The following is a 26,607-nucleotide window of genomic DNA, read 5'->3' as shown; positions in this document are numbered from 1 at the left end:
AAGAATGTTAACACTAGTAAAACATATTAATGGGTTTCATTTTCAACGTTACGAGTTCCAAATTTAATAGCAGAGAAGTAAACATTCTTGACCTCTTGTCTGAAAAGATTATTGTCTTAATCCTAAAGTTTATAATAAGAAACATATTTCACCATAAAGATATGCCACATGTAGTTGTAAATTCATACAGTACTTTCATCGTCTCACTTGCCAACCTCATTAAGAAAGTGTACGATGACAAATAGAAACAGCATTAAATGCTGCATGCGTTTCATAAGATATTCCTAATTAAAGTCGAGTATATATTTATAGCAAATGTACCTGTCGCTTTTATTTATCGGTTAGGTTTCTTTTTCATCACGTCACTCCCAGGGGGTCTTGCTCGGTCACCACCATTGAAAATAACCCTTCTCACATTTTTTATACTACATACTATTAAAATCAATAAAATGCACACACGATACTAATCATAATCTGTGCGTCCAGGCCCGTGGTCGTCATAAGGCAAGTAAAACACATGATTTACGCCACAAGATATATAGCAAATTTTAGGGTCACATTTATGTTACATATTCAGCCATATTCAATGATTTTAAGCATTTTGTGTTGTTTGTAATAGTACTATTTTCCATTAGTATTTATATAAAAGGCCACAATTTTTATTGTGCTTTAGGCCACATCAAATTTTAGGACGGCACTGCATCTCTGACATCATAAAGTAATACTCTCACCGTTTCACAATACATCATGTATTAATAGTGTACAAAAATTAATAAATTTATTTTTTTCTAAAAAATAGTTTTAAAATAAAATTTAAAAATCATCCAACTAATTACAAAAATGACTACAACATCTAATTGGTTATACAGTTTTCAATAAAATCGAAAATAACATAAAATATCAAAACATCATCTATTTTGAAACAACAAAAATTTTACTATATAGATCAAGTAAAGATAATTCTAATAATAGAATATAGTGTAATAGATTTTTTTTTGAGAAGTAAATGTAATAGATAGTTTTAACAGAAAGAGCGTTGTTTCATTTAATGTTTCTTCAGACTCATTAGCCTAATCACCAAAATGTACACACAATACTAATCAGTGAGTCAATGCCCGAACCATCAAAACGGACCACACCACACGCTCCGGTTCGTTCTTGACTCCAAAAGGCCCAGTTATATAATAACTTCACTTCAGCTATTTCTCGCATCTCAGAGCAGCTCTGATTTTCTGAACGGTGCATGATATCAGATTACTAACGGTCTCGATCGATTCCACGTTGAGCTTAGCCGTGGGTAGAGAGTTGACCAAAATCTGAAACGCCACGGTTAGAAGCGAACCGGTTTCCTCCGTCCCTTGACCATCAGGGAGTATAGCAAACCCAGAAGGAAGTAGAGCCACGTAAGCAGAATCTCCACCGTTCATCACAGAATGCATCGCAGGGATATCAACCGGCGCGTATACAACTACAGCCCCAGATGCATCTATGCTTGTCTCTTGCAGTATCAACATACTACTCTGGCTCGCATTCATAGCCTGCACCAAACAAAAACATTTTTTTAAAAAAGGAGGGGCAGAAATGGGAATATCAGTTTCTGCAATATTGAGGGGTAAAAAGGTAAAGTCCGCAGATAATAATGCAGTAAAGGTCCCAAATGTCTTATTGGTTTTGACTTTTATTTTCTGACACTGCATGCATCCAAACTCTAGATTTGTCCTTTTTCAATCAATCACGACAAGATACGTATGACCACACAGTTCCTTTTCAGACACATGCATGTACTTACAGTGGAACGTAAGAGAGAGACGGAGTTAGAGTGATCTTGGCCCTTGAAGATGTTAGCAATCTCCTGCATAGGTCCACCGTTGGATAAAATATCCCATTCCGATCTCAAAAGCTCATCTCTCAGAAAATCAAAGAGACGTCTCGGTGTAACCGGGACCCACACGGAGGTGGCGGCGCTTAAAAGAATCCCCGGTGGTTCACCGGAGTCATTAACGTTCTTCCTAGTCATGATCCTCACGTCTTCATCTATGTTACCAATGTCAAGCTTACTCCATTTCTGTGAAGAAGAAGCGCACACGCCTCTACAAAAATTCTCAGTCATCCTTTGTGCTAGCCTTAGCATACTCTTCTTCCCTATAGAGCTTATGGCTGCTGCATTTTGCATTAAAAAAAACAAGTCAACAGGACCAATTCTGAGTACAACCAGTTGAAACATTCGACAATTAATGTCCCTAAATTTTGAAGAGTTATTATACATACATCGTATGGTCTCTAATTTGTCTACTAGTTTTTAACAATATCCTAAAATTGCTTATGACCCCTTAAAATTTAACATCCGTATGTGCAAGTCACTGAACTTAAACGCTACTGGGAGAGGCAGGGTTTGCAGCTTACGTGTGGGTTTGCTGCGGTTGGGTATTGCTGAGGACATGAGGATGGCGAGGCTTTCACATTGTCGTTGCAGAGCGGATACCCACCGTTTGGAGCCGAAGGCCAGACCCGAGCTGACTAATGGACGGTACGAATGGTGGATGTTGGTCTCGTCATACTCGGTGTGGTCAATCCATGTTACCTATGAGGAGATGACTAAACTTTATGACCGTGACTATCAAAAAATTATAATGAAAAATGTTACTTTTCTTTGTACTTGAAAAATTAATATATAGAAAAATAAATTTAAGAAATCTACCAAGAAAATGACGTGAACAAGAAAACATTAGATTATATAGATTTATAGATGATTATATCAATAAAATAAAGGTGAATTTTCCAGCATTACATGAATATTAATGTTTAAAGTTTTAAACTTAAAAACACTATATAAACAATTTAGGGAGAAGAGTTTTGTAGAGTAGTCAGTAACCAGTTAACAATTATGTGAAAAGTTGAGAACAAATCAAACATCAATGAAAAGACCTAAAAATACCTTAGAGTAGCCATTGGGCATGTCATGGACAAGGCAACCAGATGGTAGCCTTCTACAGCTCAGAGAAGACCGAGCTGAGGCTGAACCGCCACGATCGCTTACCCTATCGACAGAGACATCCACGACGGCCCAAACACCTTCTGCGTGTTGTTTACAAAACCTTAAGAAAGTCACTTGACGAACTGGCACTAGCGGTGATAGCAACTGAAGCTCAGCTTGCATCTACACACAAAGAAATAACCTGATCCATATTAATAAAAGAAAACTATAGAATGTATCAAATTGAGTATATATGCAATTTATATACGTAGTTACCAGTTGAATAGCACCGTTTCTTGTCCCTCCCATACCACTAGAGATGATTTCTATAGTCGAGTTTTTTGCAATCATACATGGAAACATCTCCGCCCAACGTTCCTACACAACCAACGATAATTGTAAGAACATTTTAGCAAGTACATCATTAATTAGGTGTAAAAGCATACTATACTAACCGAGTCCATTAAGGTTTCGACGAGGGCTAAGCTATTAATTATAACCATTCCTACTTCTTTCGAAGCTTCCGAGACAAACCCGCCCGGTTTAGGACCGAGGCAAGGTCTGAAACTTTTGTCATATTCTTCCCGGTTAAGCATCTCACGTTTGCCTTTCGAGCTTTGGATCCAAAGTGGCTCACTTGTTTGCGCCATTTTCACTAGCTCGTCCATAGCGAAAACAGCTAATTCCAGATACAATGACTTCTCATCGACTCCTCCGGAAGCAATATCCGTACCGGTACGGTTAACCGGAGCACTTAAACCGGAGTAGAAATGAGATGATGAAATCTCGAACGCAGGATGGAGTAGTGTAAAACCACCACCAGCATCAACATTTCTTGAACCGACACCGAGTTTGAGCGTAGAGTTTGGTAACTGATGTGAACCGGCGTCATCGGACCGGTTAATGAATTTTCCGGCTAAGGCACATAAACGGTCCAGCTCATCTTTGAGACGTGAGTTCTCGATTCTTAACTGATGCTCTTCAAGAGAGATCTCTCCAAGAACAGCGGAGGCACCGCAGTGACCGCACATAGGATTCCTCATGGCTTCCCGCACCGACATGTTCTCAGCTCGGAGCTTATCGTTCTCTTGTCTCAATAAAGAGTTTTCATGTCGCTCAATTTGCGTCTACCGGAAAAAAAAAGGAAAGAACATTTATACTTACTAAAACAAGAAAGTATGAAAGTACAAACATTTAATTAAAGAACTACTATAAAAAGTATTCAAGAAGATGAAGATAACCTTCATTTGTGTACGGCGGTTTTGGAACCAGAACTTGACTTGGCGAGTATCCAAGTTGAGCCGACGGCTAAGATCTAGCCGTTGCTTCTCATCGGGATGAGGACACTCCTTGAAAACCCTAAAAAAAAATCAAAGGTTTAAATTTAGATTAAAGAATTTGATACTAGAGTTAGTTTTATTAAATTAAAGAGTTTAATGGATAATATTATAATTGTTATTACGATTCGAGTTCTTGTATTTGATGAGGAGTATGTCGGTGGTAACGTTTCTTCTTCTTTAAAGGTCTATCAGAAGCGTCTAAGTCATCCTCGCCGGAAAGTGCTTCGACGTTATCGCTTCCAGATCTACTCTCTGGACTTCTCCGAGTAACACTCACCTCGAAGCTCTCGCCTGTTCTGCCCACTTCTCCTCCGTTGTTTTCTACATTTGTTTGCTGTCGGAGACAAAAAAAAAAAAGTTTCACACGACCAAAAGAAAAACATTAAAAATATAAATAATCAAAGGGAAAGAAGTTGATAACAACATACAAGGCCAAGAGAGAGACGAGGAGAAGAGAATTGAACTGGACCACCGGACATAGCGGTGGCTGGTGAAAAGAAATGGTTTCCACCACCGACGGTTTCGCCGCCGGGGGTTTTATCGTCGTCGTGATGGAGAAACCCGCTGAAATTCATTATTAAACCAAACAAGTGTTTAAAGATAATATCCACAATTTTTTTTAATTGTTTTGCTCTTTCAAATAATATCCTGAAAGTTTGTTGCTTAAGTGCATGTTCAAGAAGGAGAAGAAAAAGAAGAAGAAGACGAAAAGTGGTTTCAGATTTGTTCAGACGGGAGAAACAAGAGATGTGTAATCTTCGAAGCCTTACGTTTTATAAACCGCCAAAGAATAGTTTGGTTGACTCTTCACTCTCCCACCGTCTTTTCTTCCTTTTTTTTTCTTTCACATGCTTATAAAAGTCCACTCGAACCTTAGATTACGGTCTTGTCCTCTCATACCTTTTATACACTGTGTATGTTTATTATTATAGGGACCACTGCATCGAGTGTAGACTGTAATAATCAGCTTCTAGTTAATAAGAAAACTGTTTATTTTAATGACATTTACTTTTCCTTGCACAGTTTTACAGAGATTTTGTTCAGAAGATAAAATTGCTCATATTTTACATATGAAAAGTAAAGGTTTTAACATAAAAGAGAAAGTAAAAGGTGGATATGGGCTGTTGTAAAGCGAGTTATTAATTATATGGCCCATATTCATCTAGTACAATAGAGTTATTGCGATATAACCTAAGATCAATTATTGAATGATTGGATCATAATGGACAAGAAAAGCTGTCAAATTGAACTGCCTCATTTATAATATATGCTTTCTTACTTACTCAAAATGTCACCAATCTACAGAACACACAAAAGGTCGGCCGAAAGTATTCTCTTTTTTCACCAAGAATTATGTATTATAATACACAATTTTAGCTGGGAAAATAAGCTAACTATAACAATGAAAGGTAGCTATCACATGTTAAGTATCAAAAGCTACTGACCTAATAAAACTCAAAAGTTCACACTTACCTACATGCAACTTGTTGACCAAAATTAAAAACTGCATGGAACATCTTGTGTTAGCCGACAACCATCTTTATACTTCGCTTTCAAACCTATTTTCTCATCAAGTTACTTCAAAACTTCTAAAGATAAGAACCAATATCATATAGTTATAACTTATAACATGCCAAAATAACATTAATGTAACATGGACTTAAAAACCGTTAACGAGGATGTTCTCAGGGTCATTATTTTAGACATAAATTTACAAGCAATTTACAAGTTATACGTTGTAAACTTGTAAGTTGTAATAATATATAGAAAGCTCAAGCTCACATGGCAAAGAATAGCTTCTTGTCAGTCAACAAGAAGAATGCGAGGGAAGAAGAAATTTGGTTAGTTGCTTAAGCCTTGTAATAATGATACGATGGGGAGCACTACTCGATCTGACGATCTAGTCAACTTTTTTCTTTTGTTTATTTCATTTGTTAAGAATGTGAAAACAATCACTGCGAATTTATTGTTTTTTTGAAAAAAAAATCAAAAACAAAAAGATAACATTATAAGAAATTGAAAAGAAGAAGAGAAAACTCAAATCATGAGAGTGCTTTAGTATTGTTTTTATCTTCCTCAGGTGCTGGGACAGTCCAATACTGTTTCACCGCATAGTAAATCTTCACTCTCTCATGAGGACCCTTCTCGTGGTCAGCAATTCTACCTTGCCATTGAAACCCTTTGCTTAATTCCTTAACCTTAATCAAAACGTCCACGTCGTCTCTTATAATCACACCACCACCTGGTCTAAGAACCCGGTCCATCTCCAACAATATATCCTCCGGTTCACACTTATCTTGGTACAACGTGAAAACCGAGTCAGCATGGATAAAATCATACGTTCTTGGATAAGTCGACATTGCTTCACACCTAGAAAAGGAACAAAACCGGATTAATCTATAAACTTCCACAAGAAAATCCGGTTGAGTTTCATTCCGATTTAAGCTTACCAGTTTTGATACGTTCCGATTAGTCCCCGCTCGTAAATGACACCTAGAGTATTGTGCTTCGCCTCGACCGGGACAACGTTCATGACCCAAACCGGCTCATCAGCTAGAGCCGCTGCGAATCCACCGAGGTAAGCGTTCATGTCGAGTAAATTCCTGTATCTCCCGGTTTCACCCAACTGGTAATCTAATTTCTTGTAATAAGAAACTCTCTGTTTCCACAGTTCCGTGTCCTCCAAGAAAGCTTCTGGTGTGATTTCCTTGAGATCACCGTTGTTTACCCTAGGAGGAACCGCGTTTAACCTAGCCGGCCACTTCTCCACCTTCCCTCCAGCTACTGTCTTTAGATCCTCCGACTCATCAACCTCAGGTAATGGCGTCAAACAAGAATCCATCTTCGTATACCTGAATCATTCGTTATTATAGAAAAAATTTAAACATTTTTCTATCTTTACTAAAATAAAATAAAAAGTAACTAAACCAGTTACCACTTACCAAGCCATGTCAGGATCTTGATCATAGCGACAAAACTCCGGATTCTTCAAAACCTGTCTCATTTTCTTACAGTGAATGTGGTTAAAGGGCTTTTGCCAGATAGCTAGATCGTCTCTTTGAACAACTTTCTTCCAACACAAGCTTCTAGCGACCTGCTCGATCTGTGTCTGCTCTTCATTTAAATCATCCATCGTCCTCTCCCATCCTTTCCAACGTTTCTGCCAATTAATCGGTGGTCCAGACAATATCCAGTACCCTCCTGGTCTTAAAACCCTATCCACCTCCATCAAGTAAACCCCATCTGCAAAATAACCCAAAGTGTTAAAAGACTCAATAAGAGTAGTTTTGTAATTATTATGGGTTGAGGGTCGAACCGTTTTTTCCCCAAGGGATAAGGCAACGAGAGCAATGTGCTAAGTCAAAGGCTCTAGAAGGGTACGGTAAGCGGATTGTGGCCATGATTCCGATCATTGCCGGCACGCCACGCTCAAGTGCAAACTGAACCTGAGCTTCATGTGTATCTCTTGGAGCAAACGACATAGTTGTGATGTTTCTTGATAAAAGATATGCACCAAAGCTAGCCACCTGAAAAAAAAATCCAAAATATATTATTTTCGATTAATACCAAAGTTAAATCAAAACGAGGACAAAAACATCAAAGTCGACGTGAGAGATTTACATTTCATGATTTTGACTCTTCTTATTCTATTATAACTACTGGTTTAATTTTCAACTTTACAGGTTTAACTGTAAGGTACGAGTAGGTCAACGGTCACAATCAGAAACCAAAAACGTTGAAAAATAGCTTGATGTTTGTGTTTCTATTTTTATAATTAAATCTACAAAATGATGATGCACTAACTCCAAATCTACTTATTGTTCAAATACTATCGAATATATTTTAAACTAGATGTGATGAGATATGGATATGCATGAATCAATCTTATCAGTAAAGTTGGATGTATTCTTGAACAAATTATCTAGAAATATCCCAACAGACTATTCCATAAATTCTGTGGAAAAATCTTATTTTCTTTTGAAGTATTAAAATAAATTATCAGTAACCGTATAGAGTCGAACTAAATTAATAAAACGCCAACACATTATAATCAGTCAAACCGGTCGGTTCAGTTTATTCAGAGGGAAAAGAATATGCACGTACCCCACAACCGGTATCGATAGCGGTACGTATCGAACCGTCGCTGAGATCAATCAACCGTCCGATATCATCAATATACGCATCAGCGCCACGTGGAAACATCGTACCGCCACCAGGAAACCAAAACCGATCATTCTCGTACCGGACCCAGTTCTGATTCTTCTTCTCAACCGTAAGCTCCGTGTGAGGCACATTAGCAAACCACGCGACGTCGCGGCTCTCTGGCCACCGGAACGGCGTCTTGTAACCGTACGGCGCCGGAATACGACACTTCAGCGCTTCCTCTCTGTCGGGACAGTGCCTCTGCCTGTACTCAAGCCTCTCCCGAGAGAACTTCAGCGATCGCTTTGCGTCTTCGCACGGCGTGTGCTCGCTCAGCGCGGCGTCGCACGACGGGAAACTCACGGCGGTCACCGTGGACGGAGGTGGATCGTGAGGGTTGTGGTGCGCGTTGAAGTCGAGATCCGTCGTGGAAGTGGTTTTGGAGAATTTCTCGCACGGTGGTGCATCGGTTGATGTGTCAAAGGCGGCGCGTGGATTCACCGTGGTGTTTTGCCAGACGCCGAGGAGGTAGCTTCCGATGCAGAGGACCGCCACTAGGGTTATGTAATAAAGATTGGACTTCTTATCCCTCGATGATATTCTCGTAGATAAATTCATCGCTGAAGTTTTTAGAAAATATTTATAAAATAGAAGTGCTTGTTGTGTGTGTATAAATACACAACACAACGATGAGAGTCGAGACGAATGTGTGTTTTTTCTTTCAAGGGTTGATATGAAGTAGTTCGAGGGTATGTAATATAAGGGAGGAGCGATTGTGTGATACGCGCTTGAAAGTCAACGGGTCAATGTATCTCGTTCGTGAGAGATTAGCCTAAAAACGTGCGAGCTAGTCATAGACATGAATGGCGAATTATTATTTTTCAAGTTTCATTTTTAATGAAATTGTTATATTTGTTTTGGAAAATTATGGATTTGCGTATATTCATGCAGTTGTATTATGAGCATGATATCTTTTGACATTTGGAAATAGTTTTTAATGTTTCTCTATATTATGTTATCTTTACCATTTTCTTAAGATCTAATTAAGAATCATAACAAGCTGATGAAGCGCGTGATGATTGTTAACGTAGGTGGGGTCTGTTTGGGTACTTTGGATGCAAAGAGACGCAATCCCTCTTGCACTTTATTCCGGTTTCGAACCAAATTCAATCCCGGTTAAACCGGAAAATCACATATACCCTGGTGAAACCTAAAATGAGATTCTCTTTTGCTCTGTATATACGCCACTTTCAGGGATGATTTAAGCTTTTGTGTGGGACCATAGGAGTGATGAAACCTTGCGGGGTAGTGAAGAAAGCCCAAAGAAGCAAAAGTTTTGTTCAGCATTGGAATCTCAAACCGCACTGAGACTATATAGTAAGGCTTGCATTTGCAGCTAAGTACTGGTTAGATAAAGTGGTTATTATACTCAAGGTAGAACGATCCTTCCACGATGCATGGATGGATGCATGATGCAAACCTATGACTTGTGCCTCAAGAAGCCGAGGCATAAAATATTTTTATTATAATCACCATTCATGCAGATAAGTATTTATACAAGGACTAATAACAACAGCAAATTACTCAAAACGGACCAACATAAACTTTCTTCCATAAGCTTCAAGGTGCCTTGATCTTGGGTCGTGTCGGAAGCAACTGTGTTTATTGAGAGATACACGTGAAGATCAGAATTTGGAAAGTGTGTTTGCTGTGGAGAAAGAAGAAGGGAAGTGTTGTGTTACCTGGTAGCAAGAAATGAGGGAGGTGATGAATCCAAAAGCTCCAGTGACACGAGGAGTGATCTTCTTTGGATATAATCGAAGAAGACCGACTGCTACAACAATGTCCATGGCTGCTTTGATCAAAGCAAGACTCCTCTCGTTAGACTCTTTAATCTTAGCACGATACTTATCATCCTGCATCATACACAATTGATAAAACATGAATTGAGTTATTATAATATAACTCGATTCCCTTAGAAACAGAAGAGTGACAAAACATTACTTGATACTTGTTGCCATTCTTAAGCCCCTTTTCGATCTTCTTCATCGATGAAGAGAGCCTCCCAATCTCACCAATCTAATAACAGTGGAAACCGATATAATTAGCAGCTATAATAACGTAACATGAGGATGCCAATAAAAAACGGACCTCGACTAAAGTTGTACAAATAGAAGATCCCATCCAGCAGAAAAGTGATATACGTCCAAGTAACTCAGCTCTCTCTTTGTTCTGTTGATGACACAAATACACAAGAGCATTAGCACAAACAACTAAACTAGTGGTGCACATGTCTGGTTTTTTCTCACCTTGTAGATTCCTGATCTCCCAAGCCAGACAATTTGATCCAGGAACAAGAATGTAGATAACAGTGCGTTCTTGGACTGAAAATAATAAACACCCATCAACCAAGATTTATCCAGAACAAAAAAATATGATGAAACAAAAGGTTTGTATTTTGCAAAAAAAAAAGGTTTGTCTTCTCAGTTTGTCTGAACAGTTCACTTGTAGGTTTTGTATGAAAACGAAAAGAACTATGAAGCACCTTTCCAAGTAAAGCAAGAGGAAGTGGAGTCCCTTTAGGCACAGGACTGATAAGACCATGCAGGTCATTAACAAACTGCAACAATAATAATAATTATAAAAAACATATATGAGTTATAACAGATCGTGTAACAAAATCAAAAGACAAAAAAAAAACAAAGAAATCGAAAAAAGAGAGGATATAATAAACCTTGAAAAGACGGAAGACTTTCCTAGCTAAGGTAGTGGATTTATCAACGTTTTGAGCAGTACCAGGTTGTCCACCGCTCAAGAACTTGGAACCATACTGTATAGCTCTGCACAACTTATCCCTTGCCTCCGCTTTGTTCAGATACATAACCACTAGACCAAGCTCTGCTCTCGTTACATCTAACGTAGTACTCCCCATCTTCTCTCTCAAAACACACACCAAAGAAACCTCCTTTGTGATGAACAGAGAGAGCCTCTGTTTTGTGTTTCTTTTGTTTTGTCTTGATCTTCTCTGTTTTCGTGTGTAATCCGGAAGATAGAGCTTGTTTGGTCATCTTCGTTTCACGATAAACAAACAAAACGTCGCCGTTGGTCAACGCAAGGAGCTCCTCGATCCTTTAATCTAGACCGTCGATTAAGCTGACTCTCTATGAACCTAGCCGTGCTTCTCCCACACTTGATTATATCTCTCACTCTCTGCTAGTGGAAGTTGAGAATATCCCGCGCGTCCAAACAACGACGTGGCACATATCTTTAGAAAATTTTAAAAATCCACGTGGGACATCGAGCCTTTGAAAGGGCCAATAGGCTTTGACGTTGGCCCGATTTAACATTTAAAAACCCGCTCTTCTTAACCGATTATTGCAAAGAACCATATTAGGGGTTCTTATTATTTTTTAAATGCTTTTAAGTACAAAAAGTGACTTAAGAAACAAAGTTAAGAACCTCTAACATTTAATTGCTCCATTACAAAACTCTTAATTAAGGATTTAAAAAAAAAAAATTATAGTTGGCACACAATCAACCAAGGATCAAGGCATTCATCACAATGAGTTGACAAGCATAAGAAACATTACAAGTCTATAGGATGCTGAGGCATGAGACAAAATTGCAACCGTTATACATTTCCCATTGCGTTCAAAGATCAACAACATCAACTAACACATTACAACATATGAACCTAAGCTCAATTTTACTCTCTTAAGCCAAAAGATGAACTATCAAATGAGTAGTTCAGTTTGGGAGAATCAATTGCTCCTTTTGAGATTCTATCGACACATTGCCTATATATCTAAGACAGCATAGCCAGTTATAGTTCATCTTTTGGCTTCAGAGAGTAGAATTGAGATTTGGTGTTTGGTGTTTGATCTTTGTATTTGTTTGTTGTTGAGATTATAGAAAACTTCCACTCCTATTGTTTTCTGTTTAAATCTAATAAAACATTCGTTTTGCCTTTTTATTGAAAATTATACAAAATCTTACATATTATAAAATGCACAAACCTAAATATTCAATACCATTGTTACAAGTGTTACAGTTTCATATAGGTTATGAAACGTTACAACATACACGATATATATATATATATATATTTTTTCTCAGTCTACTTCCTACTAAAGAAACTTTTCAATTTCCCTTTCTCAATCCTCTCAAGAAGCTTCCTAGAACCAGGAACCTCCATCTCCACCAACTTCTTCAGATAACCAACCGCTCCATGAGACACCATCAGCTTCCTACACTTGCTGCTCGAACACATCGCCGCCAGACAAGAAACCGCATACTTCTTAGCCGAGTTGCTCGGGCTAGGCTCAAGCAACGTCACAAGACTCGTCACACTCTTCTCATCCCTCTTCACTTCTCTGCAGTTCCTCGGAACCGTGACAAGACTCGCTATAGCCTGAGCAGCAACCTCCCTAGCTCCACCTCCTTTCGCCTCCAGCATTCTCACCAGTAAAGGGATAACACCTGACTCACCGATCATTCTCTTACTCTCGTTCGACGTAGTAGCCATCCTGCAGATAGTCGACGCAGCCGCTTGCTGAGCTCCAACCGATCCTGCTCTAAGAACGTGGACCAAACTCGAGACTATCATCTCATAACTCTCGATGGGAACAGAGTTAACGAGGTTCCGAATCGCTGCGACTCCTGACTCTTGTGGGAGAGGTCCGTCTAAGTAAGCCAACAGAGTCTGAACTCCGTTCTCAGACACAACCGATCTTCTGAGAGCTTCGTTGCTCGCAGTAAGATTCTGAAGACACTCAGCTGCGTACTCTTTAGCCCCCAGCAAGATCCCGCAGCTGAGTACATTGATCATGGTTTTGATGGTACCTTCCTCCGCAAGGAACTGTCTCACTTCGGGGACGGATGAGATGTTTTTCAACGTGCAAGCGGAAGCCGCTTGCGAAACAGAGTCCCCTGTTTTGCAGATCTCTATCAACGGAGGGACTCCTCCGTGGCCAACGATGGCACGCGAAGTCTCCGAGGAGAAGGACAATCTCTGCAGAGAGATAACGGCTTTCTCTTTAGCTAACGGAGTTCCGGATTCGAGGAGGCGGATCAAAGGAGGGAGAGCGTTCTCGGAGACGAGCCAGCTCTCGCCTCCTCCTGACTCCGCTAATGAGCTGATCACGGTGACAGCGTTATCTCGCACACTGGCGGATGCCAGAAGCTGAACTAAAGACGCGACGTTTGTTCGACCTAACGCCGTTATAACGGCTTTTTCGTCGTCTTTCATCACCTCAACAAGCGTCTCGAGAGCCTTTCGCTTCGACTCCAGATGACCTATCTGGAGTCGAGCGAGCAGCTCTCTGACGCTGAACGTCTCCGAGTCTTCTTGCAGCTGTTTCTGCTGGGGCGCGACTTCGCTTAGGACGCCTGTTTTCATCAGCAGTCCACAGTCTTTCAAGGTTAGGTCGATTTTGGAAGAGAGGGAGTCGAGATCGCTCTGCATCTTGAGCTTCCCTTCTTGCTTCTCTTGCACGCATAGGGCGATGGATTCTTGTAAAGTTTGTAGAACGGCTTGAAGCTGCTCTCTGCAGAGAGTGTTTTTGGAGAAGCAAGGATGGCTTGAAAGATCTGATAGACATGTTGGTATCTTCTCTAGCCTTGAGATGATCACTCTCCATCTGGTGGTGAAGCCTTTGGCTGTTTTTGCTTTGGACAAAGCGATGGGGACGAGCTCTAGTGCTTGTTGTAACAAATCTTCGACTGTTTGATTCTCCTCCACCATGATCAGACAAACCTTTGAGTTCTGTTTCAATGAATTGCAATGAAAGAAGGAATAAAGTTGAGTTAAAGTGATAAAAGGAGAGTAGTTGAATGAGTGATGAACAAGTTGGTAGATATGTTATAAATAAAGACACGGATTTAATATAAAAAAACAAAAAGGAAGAGTTCTTGAGAATCTTGAAATGATTCACAGCAAAGCTTTCGATATATTTGCTGGAAAACAAAACTCTACCAGACAAAAATAATTTGAAGAAGTCATTTTCTAGCTTCCCTTTACTTTCGTCGGTGTGAACATTTAATTGCTATAAAAGCTAAATGATGATATGATAAATTTATTAATAGAAGAAGCATCATCTATCATCATCTTATTATATGAATGGGAATATTAAGAAAAAGACAAGAATACCCTTCTGAAGAACAATTCTAAGAGAGCTCCAAGCACAAGATTGAAGATTAAACTGGTTTAGAAATAAAGAAAGAGAAAGACTTTGTTTCAAAGAGAAGATTTAAGTCTCTTTCGAGAAATCGTATGATTTAAATTTTGTATGAACCAAACTCCACTAACACTACACATAAGTTTGGTGACAAATCTCACAACTAGTCTTTACTGCAAGTAAAGATAAAAAAATACTTTTTGCTTTCCTTAAAGCTTGTGTGTAATGCAAGAGTCTCAATAAGCAAATACTGAAACCTAGAACATCTATCTTTGATACTCCATTAAACTATAGTTACCTGGAAACGAAGATCTATGCTTTAGCTTCTGGGTTTGTCAAGCAAATGATGTTGAAGAAGACCTTTGAATTTCGAAACTGATATACAAAACGAAAGTTGCTTCTCGATATTTTCAAGTTATAACGAGTCTTCAGAGACTCTCTTTCAGACAGAAGCTGTGTCGGAGTCGTTTAGTCAGCTTTAGATTTGTTATGTCAGAAAAAAAACATAACGCATGACTTTTCTTATCGTAAATCGCGAGATTTTTTTCAAATTTCGGTGATCAAACGGCTCTTGTAGGACCTGATCGAACGGTCGGGATAGCGATTGAAATTTGAAATAGCTTTAGTGATTAGCTGACGTGGATGTTATCTGGTCTTCTCGGGAGCCTCACGTGTGCGGAGGTGAGCAAAGTCGATAGAACTGCCCTTGTGCGGTCGATAGAATAACGAGAATGCCATTAGCTTTAGCATCGACTTTTGAGGCCCAGAAAGGAGAAAGTGTCGAGGGGACCGAGGCGCGTGAGGCTTGTGGGCCTTGTTAACGTGCATGAAACGGCACGCACTGTTTGAGAGAGCGTCGGGGGTTGTGATTTTAATTAATGTATCATTAAGCTCATTAATAAACTCTTTATGAGCTGATCATCAAGCCAAAGTTTTTAATCATTTTTCAATGCAAAATTAACACGATCGAAATAATTAGCACTAAGCCATATCTTATCTTTCATAAATCCACTAGTCCCATTTCACTATTAAACTTTTTCAAATAATAATTATTTGTTGGCAAATTGAAAGTACACGCAGACAAGAACAAGTTGTACTTCTAATGTTTTTGCCATTCTCCATAACAACAACAATAAGACTTTGGTTTTGAAGAAATAGCAATCTGATTGTTTTTTTCTAGCTTGAAGCAGAATGTGCATGCTCTTTGTGGGCTGTTGAACGCTGCAAAAGCCAGTCCGACTATACTCTGCTATTACCAGAAATAAGGGCATATACGATCTAACACAACTTAACTGTAGCTTAATCCTGAGTCTGTTCGACTAATTATACTCGAGTACTATCAGAAATTCATTTTTTAATTCAAAATTTAGTTTAATTTTTTGGTTGGTCCATGTCACTTACAATTGGTCTTGCACTCTTGGGGACAAGTGGGAAGTTGAGCTTAGGTTGCAGCTAAGCCTAGGCATATTTGCCGAACAACCAAACTCTTTTGTTTATGTTTTGGTCGTCAGAAGAATATTGATTTAACACGAAGATTGGTTATACTTGCGTTTCATGATGGCTCTTAAGAAGTTTCCTATTGCAGGGGGACTAAAAGAACTAGGATATAATAAGCATACTGAGAAATTAGCAAACTTTAACTTAATTCCAGGATTACATGCTTCAAAAAGTCAAGTTGTTAAGGTTTATACTAGCTCAAAAACTCATCCAAAATTGACAAAAGGAAATTACGAATGAAGAAAGGAACTAAAAGAAAAGATGTTGCTGACTGAGAGAGTGGAGAGTCATATCTTGTTCACTTTTTCCTGAAAGAGCAACCTTCAGTGAGCCTTGCCTTTCCTCCTGTGGGTTGGCACAGCACGCTCTGGCAGTTTCCACATACCACAACCGTCTGCGAGTGGCTGAACACCGTCGTACTACAACAACCCAACCCCAATTCATCATTAATTTAACAGAGTAGAAAAACATGGACGTATTCAAAATAAAGAGTTCCAAACTTAAAAAAGACTTTATAGTTTTTTAACAAAGCTTACATGTTAATTAAAGCAGCCTTGGCACTTCACATCCTACATTAACCAATGAGAACAACAATTCTAAACATCAAACCAATACAAAGATTGATGAGAAACGAGCAAAATTTAATCAGAAACCGACCTTGCGGCTGCCCCTAACCAGTAGTAGACAAGTTTAATCAAACCGACCTAGAAGATGGTTTTAATTAAGGGCGTGGGTTCGAATACCGTTCCAAACTAATTACTTTTTACTTTTTTGAACAATAGCAATCTGGGCCGCATACATAAGGCCCACTATATAATAAAAGATAAGGCCTATTACGTTTTTCGATGAATGATACACATATGTTAAGAATGACTCATCGCAGCGTAACCGTTGATCTAACGAACTGTGGATATCGACGGACAAGATTGGGTCCTAGTCTCCAGCAAACCAAGAACACGAGAAGAAAGAAAGAAACAACCTGAACGGGGATGATGATGATGATCTTGTTTCCTAATAATCTCTTCCGTGAAAACTAGAGAAATTTGCTGTGTGATTCCGAACAAAACCCTTCAGTTGAATTTTTGTGGAGGTCTTCAAATGGAAGCGTATAAGCAATGGGTGTGGAGAAACAGAGAGTATGTGCATTCCATGGGATCTCTTGCCAACGTAAGACGACGATCCATCTCTCTAATTTCAATACTCGTTTGAACTTTTGCGTCGAGGAGAGTAGTGTAGTGTTTAGTTCAATCTGAGATCGAACCGTTTGAGAAAAAAAGTTACAAAAAGCTTAGTACTTGGTTTGGTTTAGTGGATTTGATTCGATTGATTGATTTGGGGGTGTGGGTGTGTGCAGGGATTGACATGGCTGCTTCCTGAGAAGTTTTCAGCTTCAGAGATTGGACCCGAAGCAGGTTTTTTTGTGATTCTTTTGGTAACCATTTTCATTTTTTTATTAACTGCTTTCCGCTCTTAGAAACTCTCAACTGTATTGTAACAACCCGCTCCGTGGGACTATCCGTCCTGTAGGCTCTTAGGCTAGCCTTGCAGAGCACCCCGACCCTAACTTCTCACATGTGAGCCTTCACTGACTCTCCCATGTAGGTTATTGGTGTGTTTGGCATTCCTCGAACCCAAGACCTCAGATCAATTGGTGACAGCTTGTCATGTGGCAAAGTTGTTGAAGGATGAAGTCTTGGGTTCGAGCGCACCAACAACTAATTATGAGGATTCATAAGTGAGCGGTTGGGTCGATGCTCTGCACATGGGACGGGTTGTTACATGTATCTCTCTTTAGCTTAAGTGTTTTGCTTCACTTGTAGCTTTAGTGGCTTAAGTCTATGATAAAAGAATGTCTTTTGTTCTTTCTTTTGTGTGTCTGCTCTTGAGAAGGGAAGTGTGATGAGAGTTTTTGGTGTTCTCTTATCTGCAGTTACTGCTTTTCTAGGCATATTCACAACCATCAACGAACACATCATTGAAACTCTTCCTACAACCCGTCCTCATGTTGGACCTTCCGGGACAGATTCATCATCCCTCTCTTACCCCCTACTCATCTCCATCCTCAAGGACTTGGAAACCGTTGTGGAAGTAGCCGCTGAACACTTCTACGGAGACAAGAAATGGAACTTTATCATCCTCACTGAAGCTATGAAGTAAGTTTTGCTTTCCCTTCTGATTCACTTGGAACTTGATCACTTAGTTTGCGTTTTTTTTTCTAGGGCTATGATTAGGTTAGCTTTGTTTCGGAACACTGGGTATAAGATGCTTCTTCATGGTGGGGAGACACCTAATGACGACAAAGATCCTAACCAACCCAACCTGCAAAACAGAGCTGGTAACTTGGATAGGAATCATCGTTTTGGAAACCAACAAAATCATTGGAACCTGGAAGGACGGGCGATGTCTGCTTTGAGTTCATTTGGTCAGAACGCAAGAACATCACCAACGGCATTATCTCCCACCTCGGGTTGGTCTCGTAGGATTCAACACCAGCAAGCGGTTATTGAGCCTGTGGTGATCAAGGAGAAGCGAAGAACCCTCTCCGAGCTAGTATCTGAGAAGGGTGTGAAGGGAGCGTTGTTTGTAATGGGTGAGGTTCTTTTCATAACGAGACCTCTCATCTACGTTCTTTTCATAAGAAGATATGGAGTCCGGTCTTGGATTCCTTGGGCTATATCCCTCTCTGTGGACGCACTGGGGATGGGGATTGTATCAAATCTAAAGCTGTGGGGAGAGCAGAGCAAACAAATTCATTTCTCTCAACCTGAAAAGGACGAGGTTAGCTATATCTCGAACCTTAATTACATTAAATGTTGAACAGGTTTAACTTAAGTTCGTTAATTTTTTCTATTCAGCTTAGGAGAAGGAAGCTGTTATGGGCATTGTACCTCATGAGAGATCCATTCTTCACTAAGTACACAAGGTGAGTGGGGAGAAGTTAACATGTATCTCTGTTCTGTTTTGTTTATAGTTAAGTAATAAACTGATATGCTTGTTGGGTGAGTGCAGGCAGAAGCTGGAAAGCTCTCAGAAGAGAGTGGAACCAGTTCCATTGATCGGCTTCCTCACAGGTTTTTTTGCTTTAAAGATTTTTATTACATTCACAAGATTATTATTGATCATTGACTTTTTTACGTTGTGTCCTTTATCTCCAGAGAAAATTGTGGAGCTTTTGGTGGGAGCTCAGTCACGGTACACTTACATATCAGGATCTTGAGTGGCTTGTTAGATCTTCCAAGGCTCATGCAGAGATTCGTAGGGGAAGTTACAGTCTTTGTAAGATGTGGCGTTTATTATTGCAGTTAGGACCATACAATCACATAAAAAATGTAGTTTGATGATGAGCTGTTTATGTCTAAACAATTGGACCCATACAAATAAATGGAACCATCAACCTTTAGTATGAGATCGATCACACGTTACAAGGTGGAAACATCAGTTTCATTACAACTTGTTCAACATAGAGTATGTTATTCGCTTGTGTAAATCACAAATGATTTTTTGCTGACGTGATGCTATGCTTATGGGTAGGTAGGCAAAAGTTGGTGGGCTAAACCGGCTAGACCGGTATTATGTATTTATTTTGATCGGGTTTACTTGGTCCGTTCATTTGTAAACAAAAGTGGGCAGAGGGTATGGTGGGGTCCTATAATTGGGCCTTTGCCCCCTCAACATTGTGTGGTGTGACCAGCACTGGAGAGTAGGGTCCAGTTCAGGCCCTCTTTAACCCGTTTTCGTTTCGTAGCCTTATCTTTTCTTGTGGTAGGCCCCGTTTTCTGTTCATGTGTTTGGTAATGGTTCAAACCGGTTTAGATTTCAATAGTTTTCATAGATTACATGAATGATATTGAAAGTGAAACTAGTTTTCGTTTGGTACTGTTCTAGCTCTACTCTTCTTCTATCAGAATACTTGTTTCATTTTTTTCAAAAAAGTAATAGGTACTATGTATTTATGTTATTGTCCTGTTTAAGCAATTCATATATACAAATGATTAACCGGTTTAATGAAAAGGACGATAGGATTTTGGAATCCAGGAAAGGATTATTCCAAAGACAATAAGCTTCTTATTTTTTTGGTGGAGCAGCCTTGTGACCTACATGAATGGGGTCCAACCCCAAGTATGGGCGTTTAGCTTTTTCTATAAAGAAATCTTTTTTGTCCTACCCAATCAAATTTCAACGGTTATAAAAAGGTAAATCTGCGGCTTAAAATAAAAATTGTCGATGAGAAATTTAAGCATAAGCAAATGAAATTATTGTGGGATGTTCTGTCTGTTCGGATTCGTTATTCTATGTTGTTTATAAATTAACCAAAGTTAATTTAGTTAAAACTTAAATGTAATGGCTTTGATGTAAAACCTCTATGCTAAAATTTACTTATAGATTTGCTGAAGAGTAAAAGAAACTTTTATTTAGTTAGGAAATAAAGTTACTGGACCCCCAATAGACAGATGGTCCCATAAAAACTGATAGAAGATGGAAACAATTGAACGGGATCGATCCACGTGGTGGTATCCCAATGGCTCTGGAGGGCTCAATCCAATAAATCAGAACCGTTGATTTTTTCCCGGATCAAAAAAATGAGTCAGCATTCTCGCCGTGTTTCTTGCTATATATAGACGACTCACATTTACTATCTCCTTCGACGTGTAACGCCGTTAAAACGATTCTCCCCCAGAGTATCCGCTTCTTTTATAATCATTCGTCGTTATCTCCACCGTCTGTTTTTCCTTCCGCTATATTTTCAATGGCGACGATTAAACACCACGAAGATGAACGCCTAAGAGCCGTTGATTTGACTTCTAAACCCTTCGAAGTCAACAACGCAGTGAGCCTCGAACCCAAGACGGAGCCGTCGTTAGAGTCTTCGTTGCAGGTTCCGTCTACTTCAATGTCTTTAGCTCCACCGTCGAGACCGCCATTGAAGAGAGCTTCGACTAAAGACCGTCACACCAAGGTCGAAGGTAGAGGGAGGAGGATACGGATGCCCGCCACGTGTGCGGCTAGGATTTTTCAGCTGACTAGAGAGCTTGGTCACAAGTCCGACGGCGAGACGATTCGGTGGCTGCTGGAGAACGCCGAGCCGGCTATTATCGCCGCCACGGGAACGGGAACGGTTCCGGCCATCGCTATGTCTGTTAACGGAACGTTGAAGATCCCAACGACGACGAACGCTGATTCTGACGTGGGAGATAACTCGGCGAAGAAGAGACGTAAGCGACCTTCTAACAGTGAGTATATAGACATAAACGAAGCGGTTACGGTTTCGGTTTCTTCCGGTTTAGCTCCAATTTCCGGTTTATCTCCAATTTCATCCGGTTTAGCTCCGGTTTCAACCGTGTCTCAACAAACGCTGCCGCAAGGGATGATTCCGATGTGGGCGATTCCATCGAACGCGGTGATTCCAACGGTTGGAGCTTTCTTCCTTGTCCCGCACGTTTCTGGTCCGACGAACCAGCCTCAGATGTTAGCTTTTCCGGCTGCTCCGCCGTCGTCTTACGTCGCCGCCGTTCAGCAAGCTTCTTTAATGGCTAGGCCACCTTTTGTATCAGTTTCGACGCCGTCAGTTATGGCTCCGAGCTCAAGCTCCGGCGTAACGAACAGAGGTTCTTCGTCGTCGACGACCAACATGCTGAGAGACTTCTCGCTGGAGATTTACGAGAAACAGGAGCTTCACCAGTTCATGTCCACCACCACAGCACGGTCATCATCGAACCACTGAGGGAGATTAAACGACGGCGTATTATTGATCCCCGGGGGCACGTGAGGGAAGGAAGTAAAGACGCGCACGTGTTAAGTGGGCCTAGTTTTTAGGCATCGATGGGGTCCACGTCGGTGGTGGGTCAACACGCACCAAAATCAAAAAGCAGAGAAGGGAGTGGGGCCACACAGCTCCCACCTTACGCATTACTTCCGAGGCGGCCAGGTTGGGTGTGGTCCCGGTTCGGGAGGGCTACGTGGTCCGTTTCGGTGGGCCTCCTCTCCTCACCACTTTGTCTCGACTTTTTGGACTTTGTTTTATCGCTTTGTAAATACAAATATTGCCGCAACAAGATTTTATTGAAGCCGAAGCCCTGTAATAATATCATGTCATGGACCACCCAACAACAATTGTGATAGTAGTATTTTTTATTTTGAATCTGTAATAAAAAAAAATATTTTATCGAATTACAATGCTTCTTTCCTATAATTGTTAAAGCATTATTACTCTTTTAGATAATTCGTTTTTAGAAGTGTGTTAAAGCGTTACTTTATTATTCCTTTTGAATTTTCCATAAAGTCTCGTCCGTGTATGATATTGGCGGGGCCAAGTAGCTTGCTTGTACCACTAATACGGCTCCCGTCTCGTGGGGCCTAATCCTTCCCACTCAAGGACACGAGTTGGTCACCACCACCAGAGTTTAAAGCTAAGAAAAATAAAAGACACAGGCTGGCGTGGGTCCTAGTTCTGTCCATCAGATATTTACCGTTCATTGCACATTCTCTCATCTCGTCCTGGCCGTTGATTTTATTACCTACACTCCAATGGATGATATTATATTCTTTTGTTTCACGTCTCAACGCCAGACACGATTTACTACGATAAGTTTATTTATGCCTGGTAGTTAATTAACCCATGATTCTAACAGTTCATCACCGTTACATATTTTAATGTGTTTTAGTTATGAAAGAAATTAAATTTACTTTTGTTTTGAAAGAAAACACGGAGAAAATGAATTATTGGAGGCCCAAACCAACTTGGTGGATGGGGAAAAAGTTCCAGAAGGTTGGCTATAGGAGTCCCCACGTGGACTGGACATGTCGCTATCTCTCTTTTATTTCAGTGGACCTCTTATTTTTGGTGAAGCTTAGCCTAAAATTATAACCAAAGTAAAATCGGTCCAAACTATAAAATCTAATTTCAAACTATAAAATCTAATTTCAAACAAAAGGGAAAACATGTGATTTATTGCTTGCTTGACATGTAATACTTAAGCCCACAGAAAGAAAAATAACAAACAAGTGATATGTGCTTAGTTAACAGTTAGGTCCAATATAAACAAAAAAAAACTAACGTTACGGAATAAAATATTTAAGGCCCATTATTTTGCAGACCCAAGCTACACTTAACAGCAGGAATCTTAGCTTACTATCCTCACTCGACATACGTTCCAATTCCAATTATAAAAATAGTAATACAATTTCCGACACACGCAATTATATTGGTATGTCGGTCTAATACATCCAATTAGTGGTTGACAAGGACATCCAATTTGTAAATTTCCGGAATACTAACTATATTTATTTCACCACTTTATTCCAGAGGAAAAAGAAAAAAAAAACTTCCTTTTTAGGCTTTAGTTTCAGATCATATAATATCTATTTTAGTTTTTTTGGCGTAAATTTTAAATATCTATCTATTTTAGTTTTAGCGATAAGATATGGATAAACTCTTGTTCTGAGTAGCCTCTATCTGTAACTATTGCCTTTTCTGCTGTTGTTTTTGGGGGTTATACATGTATTATCTGACTTATGATTGTATCTCTATTAGTGGTTGCCATTTATTTAAAATATTTTTCCCAAACCTTCAGTGTCAAACCATTTATCGATAGTTTAATTATACTCAATGCGTAGTGTTTTTAAAATAAAAAATGCGTATGTGTTTTAACTGTTGAGAATAAAAAGCCCAGGTGGGGGAAACCTGACGCAAGCATGGTTTATTTACTTTCCAGAAATCAACGAATTAAAAAGGACAACAATAATCAGAAGATGGAGTAACAACCGTCAGATGAAACATCATCGGGCGGTACACAGCACGCTCCGTGGTCCCCTTCACACATGACGTGAATCTCCTCAACCCCACGTGCCCAACATGTGTCTACATCTCAACTCGGAAGCGTGGCCAAATCAAATCTCTTCCTCCAGAGTCTCCATCTCCAATAAGCTTATTTCTATTAACCCTCTTTATCCGACATTTTTAATCTTAATCACATTAATCCATCGAGCATATATACTATTTAATGACCTTACATTAAATAGCCGAATATAAAGTAACAAAAAAATAAAAATAAAAGGTTCTACTTGGCTAATAAATAATTTATTGTAGTAGTTTATTTATTTTTTAGTTTAGAATATGCTTGATGAGTGAGGCTAGATTATCAATGAATAGAGAGAGACATTGGGTTCAAATGAAAATGCTCATAAATACATGTGCAGATGCGTTGAGCCTATTCACATATAATTCCCCCCAAATCACGCGTTTTGCATAAAGTTAAGCAACTAATAATATTTCTTTCAATCGTAATTTTTGTTTGCTTGGTGAATGAAAAAACTAATATTGATTTGTTAATTCGTAACAGAACGGTGTTTTACATTAGAAAGTGAATGGTTAAGCGGAATCCAATGCATTAAAATATTGTTTTATCTACTCTAACTGTTGTTTGTGTTAGCTGGTCAACAAACAAATTCGTAAAAGCGCAGGAAGAAAATGGCCATTATACGTATCTGGTTGCTCTATGTCTCTATGCCTCTATGGACTGAGTTAGCTGGATTGGTTTTATAAGTTCTGAGAATATGTGCGAAGAGAAGCTCAATTTAAAATATATGATCACGTGTATGTGAATCACATCTTCTAACTACTTTTCCACCGGTTATTCATGTTACCTTGTAGCGTGGTTAAACTACCTAGATGCGTGAGTCCATATCTATCATGGTCTTTTACCTATTCAGTTTTTAACAATCTTTTGTGAAACGGGACGAATACACCAATACAATCAGTCTATGAGACCGACCAACGTTAAACAAAATGGGATATGATATTCGTCAAAACATAGGGATATGCCAAAACTACATTTTACTTCGCGCTACATTTTTGAGTAAGCTGAAATTCATTTGCGGCGACTGGTTCATTCAAACCTTATTGAGCGATTTGTAGACCAAACATTATTGACATATATGATTTTGTTACAACTTAAAAGATCACTATCAACCAAGTTAAAAAAAATATCACTCTGTGATTCCAGGTTTTTGTGTTTAAAGTAATGCAATAGTTTTTGCAAAAAAAAAAGTAATGCAATTGTTTTACATTTATTTGAAAGTAATTGCAGAGTGTAATATAGTAGTATCTGTTTGGGCAGGAAAATGACTTAGACGTTTTCTTTTCTTTTGCATATTTATCTGTGCACATAAATTGCTTTACCAGTGTCTCAGTAATTTTTTTTCAGCTACCACGGAAGAAGAAGAAAAATGCGTCGTGGCAATGCAAACCGCTTTCAAAACATTGGTTTTATTCTGCTTGAAGAAAACAAACTCTAGAGAAAAAGAATTAAGAAAACAATACTAAGGGATCACAATCATAGAACAACGTCAACATGTTCATTTGATTTCTTTTCTACCAGCATGTAGAATTGAAATAATAGAATTATAGTTTCACCAAAAACTAATCAAACAATTGTTCTACAACTAAATAAAAATAAAAATATTCTATATCGATATTAAAAATCATATGGTCCAAAATCTAGTAGATTTACATCCCACAGAACGTCTATTTAACTCACCTACAGTTTTACTTTAGACAATTGTTGTTTGTGTTAGCTGGTCAACAAATAAATTTTGGACAACTTTCTTAGTCTGAATTGTCTTTTGAATCAAAAACTACGCAATTAATTCATTGTATATCCATTAGAAGTTGTCTGGATAAAAGAATGAATTTTTCAGCCTGTTTTTTTTTTGTAACTAATATTCAGCCTGTTTCGACTAACTAAACTTTGTTTGAAAGCTTTATATATATCCAGTTAAGTTTCTCCACAGAATCCCCACTGATGTTTTTTTGTTTGTAATCACCAAACCAACGAGATGTCAAAAAAATAATCACCAAACCAACGTATAAATGAATATATATAACGTGTAAACATTTATTGGAAAAATGCATGTGGGACTTTCACCAAACCTAAGAAACCAAACTGAAATCACAAGGATTGTTAGAAACAGTATAAAAACGAACGGAGTAGGTTTCTGGACAAGATGGGAGAATCTGTTCTTTTTGTAACATAATTTCAACACCTAAATAGCTAAATATATATATAAGGAAAGTGAATATAGAGGAACGATTTAACCTAAAAGAGGAAGTAAAAAGAGGTTAAAAGGGGTAAGAAAAGCAGTTGCTGTATTGTATTGAATTTTATCTTTATTTTTATTTTCCGTGGGTCACATCGAGACCAAAGTGTGGAGCACGATTTATCTTTGTAATAAATAATAGTTATATTTTTGTCTGGGGAGTTTTCGATTGGAGCATGAGAAAAAGTAGAAGGTGCGTTTTCGAAATATCATTGGCTAACCTTTGTACGTGACTGTACGGACGACGTTGATGTATTTATAATATTCTACGCCCTATTTTTTTAGTAGTTTTTTCTTTTTGCTAAGTATTTTCTTAGTAGTTTTTTTTTTGAACATAAGTATTTTCTTAGTAGTTACAATAATGTTTTTTTAATATGTAATC

General features: G+C 38.9%; 6 protein-coding genes and 1 long non-coding RNA gene across 12 annotated transcripts; 2 read left to right on the top strand and 5 right to left on the bottom strand.

The window, feature by feature from the left end:
- Positions 1–966: 966 nt before the first annotated feature.
- On the bottom strand, positions 967–5,224 carry LOC103866919 (homeobox-leucine zipper protein HDG1). 3 transcript variants are annotated; one of them, XM_009144920.3, is made up of 10 exons: positions 5,085–5,224; positions 4,743–4,878; positions 4,437–4,648; positions 4,216–4,333; positions 3,430–4,101; positions 3,251–3,352; positions 2,936–3,157; positions 2,404–2,581; positions 1,790–2,160; positions 967–1,538 (listed from the first exon to the last, which is right to left on the bottom strand). In XM_009144920.3, the coding sequence occupies exons 2-10, from the start codon at positions 4,791–4,793 to the stop codon at positions 1,200–1,202; spliced, it is 2,265 nt and encodes a 754-aa protein (XP_009143168.2). In that variant the 5' UTR covers positions 4,794–4,878; positions 5,085–5,224; the 3' UTR covers positions 967–1,199. The 3 variants fall into 3 exon arrangements, with proteins under 3 accessions (XP_009143168.2, XP_009143166.2, XP_009143167.2); XM_009144918.2 differs by lacking the exon at positions 5,085–5,224 and having other exon boundaries at positions 4,743–5,069; XM_009144919.3 differs by lacking the exon at positions 5,085–5,224 and having other exon boundaries at positions 1,790–2,157; positions 4,743–5,069.
- A 983-nt stretch (positions 5,225–6,207) lies between these two features.
- On the bottom strand, positions 6,208–9,705 carry LOC103866918 (probable methyltransferase PMT16). The gene is made up of 5 exons (XM_009144917.3): positions 8,419–9,705; positions 7,631–7,841; positions 7,257–7,557; positions 6,765–7,166; positions 6,208–6,684 (listed from the first exon to the last, which is right to left on the bottom strand). Exons 1-5 carry the CDS (start codon positions 9,073–9,075, stop codon positions 6,357–6,359), a joined length of 1,899 nt encoding a protein of 632 aa, XP_009143165.1. The 5' UTR covers positions 9,076–9,705; the 3' UTR covers positions 6,208–6,356.
- A 235-nt stretch (positions 9,706–9,940) lies between these two features.
- LOC103866917 (peroxisomal membrane protein 11D) lies at positions 9,941–11,503 on the bottom strand. The gene is made up of 7 exons (XM_009144916.3): positions 11,192–11,503; positions 11,003–11,077; positions 10,767–10,841; positions 10,609–10,689; positions 10,462–10,536; positions 10,200–10,373; positions 9,941–10,113 (listed from the first exon to the last, which is right to left on the bottom strand). The coding sequence occupies exons 1-7, from the start codon at positions 11,387–11,389 to the stop codon at positions 10,078–10,080; spliced, it is 714 nt and encodes a 237-aa protein (XP_009143164.1). The 5' UTR covers positions 11,390–11,503; the 3' UTR covers positions 9,941–10,077.
- Positions 11,504–12,399: 896 nt separating this feature from the next.
- Positions 12,400–15,364, bottom strand: LOC103866916 (protein CELLULOSE SYNTHASE INTERACTIVE 1). 3 transcript variants are annotated; one of them, XM_009144915.3, is made up of 2 exons: positions 14,932–15,364; positions 12,400–14,221 (listed from the first exon to the last, which is right to left on the bottom strand). In XM_009144915.3, the coding sequence occupies exon 2, from the start codon at positions 14,198–14,200 to the stop codon at positions 12,575–12,577; it is 1,626 nt and encodes a 541-aa protein (XP_009143163.1). In that variant the 5' UTR covers positions 14,201–14,221; positions 14,932–15,364; the 3' UTR covers positions 12,400–12,574. The 3 variants fall into 3 exon arrangements, with proteins under 3 accessions (XP_009143163.1, XP_033146971.1, XP_009143162.1); XM_033291080.1 differs by lacking the exon at positions 14,932–15,364 and adding an exon at positions 14,606–14,850; XM_009144914.3 differs by lacking the exon at positions 14,932–15,364 and adding an exon at positions 14,432–14,520.
- An 874-nt stretch (positions 15,365–16,238) lies between these two features.
- LOC103867751 lies at positions 16,239–16,848 on the bottom strand. The gene is made up of 2 exons (XR_001958454.2): positions 16,667–16,848; positions 16,239–16,549 (listed from the first exon to the last, which is right to left on the bottom strand). It is a non-coding gene; the product is annotated as an uncharacterized LOC103867751 (long non-coding RNA).
- Positions 16,849–16,983: 135 nt separating this feature from the next.
- On the top strand, positions 16,984–19,536 carry LOC103866915 (peroxisome biogenesis protein 16). Of its 2 annotated transcripts, XM_033291077.1 has the most exons (8): positions 16,984–17,297; positions 17,485–17,542; positions 18,061–18,283; positions 18,350–18,908; positions 18,986–19,053; positions 19,140–19,201; positions 19,286–19,355; positions 19,396–19,536. In XM_033291077.1, the coding sequence occupies exons 1-7, from the start codon at positions 17,229–17,231 to the stop codon at positions 19,345–19,347; spliced, it is 1,101 nt and encodes a 366-aa protein (XP_033146968.1). In that variant the 5' UTR covers positions 16,984–17,228; the 3' UTR covers positions 19,348–19,355; positions 19,396–19,536. The 2 variants fall into 2 exon arrangements, with proteins under 2 accessions (XP_033146968.1, XP_009143161.1); XM_009144913.3 differs by having other exon boundaries at positions 16,988–17,297; positions 19,286–19,536.
- A 231-nt stretch (positions 19,537–19,767) lies between these two features.
- On the top strand, positions 19,768–22,301 carry LOC103866914 (transcription factor TCP9). The gene has a single exon (XM_009144912.3). The coding sequence runs from the start codon at positions 20,878–20,880 to the stop codon at positions 21,850–21,852; it is 975 nt and encodes a 324-aa protein (XP_009143160.1). The 5' UTR covers positions 19,768–20,877; the 3' UTR covers positions 21,853–22,301.
- Positions 22,302–26,607: the final 4,306 nt, after the last annotated feature.

The sequence above is a fragment of the Brassica rapa genome, chromosome A05, assembly GCF_000309985.2.
Source record: "Brassica rapa cultivar Chiifu-401-42 chromosome A05, CAAS_Brap_v3.01, whole genome shotgun sequence".
Lineage (NCBI taxonomy): Eukaryota > Viridiplantae > Streptophyta > Magnoliopsida > Brassicales > Brassicaceae > Brassica > Brassica rapa.
The sequence above is the reverse complement of the archived record's forward strand: the minus strand, read 5'-3'. Positions and strand labels throughout refer to the sequence as shown.